The sequence below is a fragment of the Bison bison genome, unplaced genomic scaffold, assembly GCF_000754665.1.
Source record: "Bison bison bison isolate TAMUID 2011002044 unplaced genomic scaffold, Bison_UMD1.0 scf7180017864462, whole genome shotgun sequence".
Taxonomy (NCBI): domain Eukaryota; kingdom Metazoa; phylum Chordata; class Mammalia; order Artiodactyla; family Bovidae; genus Bison; species Bison bison.
In genome coordinates, this window is record NW_011495024.1 from 893,726 (window position 1) to 900,986 (window position 7,261).

At 42.2% G+C, this 7,261-nt stretch overlaps 1 protein-coding gene across 1 annotated transcript in view; it reads right to left on the minus strand.

The window, feature by feature from the left end:
* TARBP1 (TAR (HIV-1) RNA binding protein 1) overlaps positions 1-7,261 on the minus strand; it is a gene marked incomplete at its 5' end in the record, with an annotated part of 69,911 nt that overhangs the window by 25,376 nt on the left and 37,274 nt on the right. Inside the window, 2 exons of the mRNA XM_010860131.1 lie at positions 748-909; positions 4,307-4,404. Coding sequence (XP_010858433.1) covers positions 748-909; positions 4,307-4,404 — 260 coding nt within the window. The remainder of the gene's footprint in view (positions 1-747; positions 910-4,306; positions 4,405-7,261) is intronic.

Consider the following 7,261-nt stretch of genomic DNA (forward strand, 5'->3'; position numbering starts at 1 on the left):
ACCTAGACAGCATATTAAAAAGCAGAGACGTTACTTTGCCAACAAAGGTATGTCTAGTCAAGGCTATGGTTTTCCAGTAGTCAAGTATGGATGTGAGAGTTGGACTATAAAGAAAGCTGAGTGCAGAAGAATTGATGCTTTTGAACTGTGGTGTTGGAAAAGACTCTTGATTGTCCCTTGGACTGCGAGGAGTTCCAACCAGCCCATCCTAAAGGAGATCAGACCTGGGTGTTCATTGGAAGGACTGATGTTGAAGTTGAAACTCCAATAATACTTTGGCCACCTGATGCAAAGAGCTGACTCATTGGAAAAGACCCTGATGCTGGGAAAGATTGAGGGCAGGAGGAGAAGGGGACAACAGAGGATGAGATGGTTGGATGGCATCACCAACTCAATGGACATGGGTTTGGGTGGACTCTGGGAGTTGGTGATGGTCAGGGAGGCCTGGCGTGCTGCGGTTCATGGGGTTGCAAAGAGTCAGACACGACTGAGTGACTGAACTGAACTGAATACCATATCTTTGCTATATACCTATTATGACAGGAGTTGTTCTATTATTATAATATAATGTTATATATTATGATAGGAGTCTTAATCTTCATCAAATATTATGAACAAAGGGTATTATTTTCAAAATTAAATTTTGGCAGATGCTTTTTGTGTATCAAAATATTGTTAATAGTCAAGTATGTATTCCATGCATGCCTTATTCAACATAACTATAAGCCTTGAAGCAAAGAGGATTACCTGTCCACGGTCCATCTCCTGAAGATGCCGAATGGATGCATTTTTCAAAGGAGAAATAACTTTCCAAATAGGGTTGCCTCTTTTCCACCCAACATTCAAGTGGAGATTTATAAGCTCAGTTAACACCATCAGGTACAAATGGCAGCGATCCAGATCTGAAACCTAAGACACACAATAAAACACTTAATAAGCAGGGTCCACGATTTTCACAAAACCAGGAGAGTTCAGACAGGAAATAAATTAAGTTTATCTAAAAGTACTGAAAGATGGCACTGAAGAGGGGAGAAATCACCTCTTCCAAGAAGCCTTCCATCAACTCCCCAGGCAGAGCTGAGCACACCCTCCTCTGTGCTTAGACAGTGACTCTGCGTTCAGCACAGTTACAGCACACATCACGACTCACTCAGCACGCAGCTGGCTCCCCACCTTGATTATGAGCGTCCTGGAAGGCACGCTGGTCACCCACTCCAGTACTCTTGTCTGGAGAATCCCATGGACAGAGGAGTCTGGCGGGCTACAGCCCGTACAGTCGCAGAGCTGGGCATGACTGAAGAGACTTAGCATGGATGGCAGGAACTAAGCCTCCCAGGCTATGTGTGTGCTAAGTTGCTCAGTCGTGTTTGACTTTTTTGTGACCCCATGGACTGTAGCCCACCAGGCTCCTCGGTCCACAGGATTCTCTAGGCAAGGATACTAGAGTGGGTTGCCATTTCCCACTCCAGGGGATCTTCCCAAGCCAGGGATCGAACCCACATCTTTTAAGTCTCCTGCACTGGCAGGCAGGTTCTTTACCACTAGTGCCAGCTGGGAAGCCCAGCACACACACACAGCCTGGGATGCACAGCTCCGCCCTCCATGCTAACACAGCATAAATAATCACAACAACAACTATAGCAACCGCCATTTCCTTTGCTTTCAGCACTTGTAACACTCCATTCTTACAAGGAATGGTCACCGTCCCACTTGCCTAAAACGACGACTAAGTTCAGAGAGGTCAAACAACCTACCCAGCATCTCAGAGCTAGTAAGCAGGGCAACAGAATTAAATGCAGGTCTTCTAAACTCCTACACATAGGCAGACTGGTTTTAGTCTAGCTCTGTGACCTATGACAAGAGACCTAATCTCTTTGGGCCTCAGATTCCTTATTTGTAAACTGGGGAGGGTGTATCTCTCCATCACAAGGTTTTGGTTTGGAAGAATTAAGTGAGAGAAAGCATGCTGAAGAGATGGGCCCTGAGTGGTGGCCTTGAAAACTATTACAGTGCCAAGTACTCTACCCTCGGGCTCCCGTGGCACACAGGAAGCACAGGATTCCTTCAGTTTATCAGTGTTTACTGAGCAACCACTAGATGCCAGGCACTTTGCCAAGTGCTAGGATACAGTGCAGAGAGAAGTGACAACGCCAGGGCGTGGTGACAGACTGAACACAGCGGGGGAGAGTGATGGATAAAGGTACCAGGGAGGGTTCCCAAGTCTTAGGCTTAAAGAAGCCTGTTGGATCACACACATCCACTGAGAAGCGAACCTAGGGGCGTGGGGGAGGGTGGATAACCTCCTACAGGAATGATAAGAGGTTCCATTTCAAACACTGTATGTGTGAAAAGTCCAGCTCAAGGTAGCAAACAGCAGTTGGCTGAACGGCATTCAGCCAGAAGGACAGGCAGAGGTGGACACGGGTGTGAGGTGCCTGGCACAACTGAACGTGGGGATGCAGATGAGGCCACCTAGACAGGAGGAAGTGAGCAAAGAAGGGGCCCAAACACGCCTGAAAAACGGACTTTTACGGCTACACATCAGAGAACGGACATTTGCGGGAGAGCCTGTTGTTAAATACTGACTATCACGCTGCTGAGGGGAAGGAAAGTGGGGAAGAGACTTTTATTAAACTATAATAAGTTATCAAACAAATGCACTTAATTGGGAATTCTAATTCCAAGTGTATTACAGAGTGGATTTACATAATAATTTAAAGTTATTTTGGAAATGAGTTCACTTTTTAAAATCTGAAAGACAAAATCACAATAACTTTCCCCTTTTTAAAACTATTTTTAGCTTCAGACTCCAAACAAACAAAAATATTATTTCTGTCCCCCCTTGGGGACAAGGAGGTTCACAATACTTTTGTGTACGTCTGAAAACTTCTAATAATAAGATGGAAAAGTAATACTGATAACAATAAAGTGATAGGGGAACGAAATATGAAAAGTTACTTCATTAAATGTCTTCTTGGAAATTTAGGTGTAGCAAAACTACTGTTAACAATGGTTGAATAAGAAAAATGCTAAAGATAAACACACTCTCCTCCAGAGGAGTTTGTTCCTTGCCTTATCAAAATATCTCAGGTGTTTTTGTATAAAACTTGCCTTTTTGTATTTTCACACCTGCTTATCAGCTATCAAACAAATGTCCTTAATTGGATGTTCTAATAAAAGCTGTTAAAATAGGTATGCTTTCTCACTCTATTGACAATGTAATGATTGTAACTGTTTCAACATCTGCCCTGCTGCTGCTGCTAAGTCGCTTCAGTCCTGTCCGACTCTGCTCGACCCCATAGACGGCAGCCCACCAGGCTCCCCCGTCCCTGAGATTCTCCAGGCAAGAACACTGGAGTGGGTTGCTATTTCCTTCTCCAATGCATGAAAGTGAAAAGTGAAAGTGAAGTCGCTCTGTCATGTCCGACTCTTAGCGACCCCATGGACTGCAGCCTACCAGGCTCCTCCATCCATGGGATTTTCCAGGCAAGAGTACTGGAGTGGGGTGCCATTGCCTTCTCCAACATCTGCCCTAGAGAATGTCAAACCCTCCCAAATTAAGAATTATAGCCATTTCTATAAAATTAATATTTTCAAAATATTCCCGAAGAAAAGGAGAAAACTTTATAATTTTTTTTTTCAGATGTCCTAGAAAGAACAATTATGCAGTGAGCACAGACAGAGAGGATACCTATCTTCATGGAGCACCCTCTTCACCTCAGGCTGCTGCTGCTGCTGCTGCTGTTGCTAAGTCACTTCAGTCGTGTCCGACTCTGTGCGACCCCATAGACAGCAGCCCACCAGGCTTCCCCGTCCCTAGGATTCTCCAGGCAAGAACACTGGAGTGGGTTGCCATCCTCAGGCTAGTTGTTCCCAACTCTAACTTCATTTGAAGATCACATACAGACATAAAAATATATTATGTGTACTGATACCCACTCCCATCCCAAACCTGCCAAGTCAGAATCTCTGGATCCTGGGGCCAAATACACACTGACTATGCTAAGTACTTCAAATATGTTATACCATTTGGTACTCTCTAAATTCTAGGAAGCAGATATCTTATCTCCACTTTGCAGATGAGGAAACTGAGGCTCAGAAAAGCTATATGATTTTCCTAGGATCAGTTACACTGATTGAACTGGAACTAGGAGACTCTAAAGCTTCAATTTTTTCTGCCCCTCAAGGCCACTTTTCAAGAAAATATCACATTAATTTTTCCTTTCAACTTAATAACAGTGCCTGCCAGTCAGTAATCACTCAAAATACTGAAGAAAAGACTGAAGTTACTCAAGTAAATACTTACAGTACTTAGTTCATTCATAGTAAGTCGTCTGAGAATAAATTCAGAAATGCTCTCTGTAGTAGACATGATAAAGTTCTGAAGAAGAGTAAATACCTCATCTGTATGGAGGAAAAAAAGCATGCAATTAAAATTACAGATATAAGTTATTTGGTACAATGCATCTCATATATTCTAGCAAAAGTTCAACTCTGTTAGGTATATGTGTGACTCACTTACCAAAAATGAATTCTGATAACATAACAGTCGGGATATCTACAATTAATCTTAAAAACCATTGAAGAGCTTCAGTTCTGGATAAGATGCAGCAAAGGTACACTGCCCTCTCTCACTGAATTCAGCTACAAAGCCTGGACAGGATATCTAAAACAGTCACGTGAAGATTCTCAAAAGTCAAAAGCAGCAGATGGATTTAGCAAGTAATAACCCTGAACAATGGTGAGTTTGCTTTGGTCCCGCTGTAGACTGGACCCTCTGATGGAGGAGCAGTCACGAAGGCGGGCAGCAGACTGAGCCCCCACTTTCTGGTCAGGAAATTAAAAAGGAGAAACTCAGAGAACTAGACAGTGAGTAGTTAGGAGATTCCAAAGACGGACGTGATCAGGAAAATAGCCCCAGCAAGTGGTGTATGGAGGGTGGCTAGGCTCACCCCTGAACTGCTGGCCCTGGATATGATGCTACTCAGAAGGTCAACCACGTTCAGCACTGAACAGACAACCACACAGGTGCCAGCCTGGCCACTGGATGCAACACTCAGGGCACAGGTCAAGACAGCACTGCAAAAGGCTTGAAAGCAAAACTGACCGTGAATCAGCACCCACAGAAGCTGGAGCAACAGAAACTGAAGCCTGAACCAAGCCAGTCTGGCTGACCGCCACACAAACGTATCAACACTGTCCACAGAGCTAGACAAGATCCAGAGTCTCATAACACAATATTCAAAAGATCTAGGATACAATCCAAAATGACTGGGTGGATAAAGTATGAGGAAATTCCTAGCTCATATGGGAAAAGAATCTACAAATGACGACACCAAGATGACAGTCATGTTAGAATAATCTGACAAAGACTTTAGAGCAGCTATTAAAACATGCCTCAACACTCAACACTTATTCTTGAAATGAATGGAAAAACAGAAAGTCTCACCAAAGAAACAGAAGACTTATACACAAACCAAATAGAAATTTTACAATTCAAAGTACAATAACTGAAAATTTTAAAACTCACTGGATGGGATCAATAACAGAAAAGAAATGTAAGGGAAAATTATCAGTGAACTTGAAAACAGATCAGTAAAATATGCAAATTGGGGGATGCCCTGGTGGTCCAGTGATTAGGACGCCACACTTCTGCTGCAGGGGACACAGGTTCAGTTCCTGGTCAGGGAACTAAAATCCTGCACGGCATGTGCAGCATGGCCAGGTTTAAAAAAAAGAAAAAAAAGGCAATCTGACATGGTACAGCCAAGCTCCCCAAAACTGAAAACAAAGACATAGTACTGAGTGCACAGAGAAACATCTTACTACCTGGGGAGAAAAGGGTGTGAATGATTACAGAGTTCTAATGAGAAACCGTGGAGGTCAGAAACAAATGGAATGTTTTTAAATTGCTGAAGAAAAGACCTAGCAAACCAGAATTTCATATTCAGCAAAAATATTCTCCAGAAGACAAAATAAAAACATTTTCAGATGGAGGGAAATTAAGAGAATTCATTGCCGACAAACTTACTTCCAAAGAAATATTAAAAGACATTTTTCAAACAAAAGGTATACAGTACCACAGGAAAACATGGAATGTCGAGGATGAAACAGCAAAAATTGTAAATGGGTAAATACAAGAGACTCTTCCCTTGAGTCTTTAAAACGTGTTTGATGGTTAAGAGCAAAAAATACAACATTGTCTGGTACTGATTTTAACAAATGTAGGTGTAAGACAACTATAATAAATGAAGGAGAAGAGATTAAGGGACCTATAAAGTAGTAACATTTCTACATGAATTTCAAGTTGGTAAAATGTTAATTCTAAGCTGACTGTAAAAATGTATGCACATCATAATCCCCAAGGCAATCACACAAAAAACTTTGGACATTTAGGAAAAAACACAAAAGATAATGAAAATGGAAGACAAAACAAATGTTCATACTCAAAAGAAGCCAGAAGAGGGAAGAAAGAAATGAAAAACAGGAAAATAAACAGAATACAAAAAATGACAGCTCTAAAACTAAATATGTAAATAATTACATTAAATGCAAATAGTTTTGGAGAAGGCACTGGCACCCCACTCCAATACTTTTGCCTGGAAAATCCCATGGATGGAGGAGCCTGGAAGGCTGCAGTCCATGGGGTCGCTAAGAGTCAGACACGACCGAGGGACTTCACTTTCACTTTTCCCTTTCATGCATTGGAGAAGGAAATGGCAACCCACTCCAGTGTTCTTGCCTGGAGAATCCCAGGGACGGGGGAGCCTGGTAGGCTGTCGTCTATGGGGTCGCACAGAGTCAGACACGACTGAAGCGACTTAGCAGCAGCAGCAGCAAATAGTTTAGACCAAATAAAAGACACAGACTGTCAGAAGAGACAAAATATCAAGCTCCAACTATATGCTGTCCATAAGAAATTCACTTTAAATATAATGTTCATTAAATAGGCTAAAAGTACAAAGCCAGAAAAAAAAAGTACTATGCAAATTCTAATTAAAAGAAAGTACAAGTGGTTATACTACTATCAGACAAAGTAGGCTTCAGAGTGAAGAAAACAATCAGGGACAAAAAGGGACATTACGTAATGATAAAAGAGTCAACTCCCAAGAAAAAGCACAACCTACCTAACAACAGACCTTCAAAATACATAAAGCAAAGCTGGCAGTTGCCGGGAGCCGGCATATTGCATATTGAGTGCATATTGCATATTGAGTGCAGCACTTTTCAGGATCTGGAATAGCTCAACTGGAATTCTATC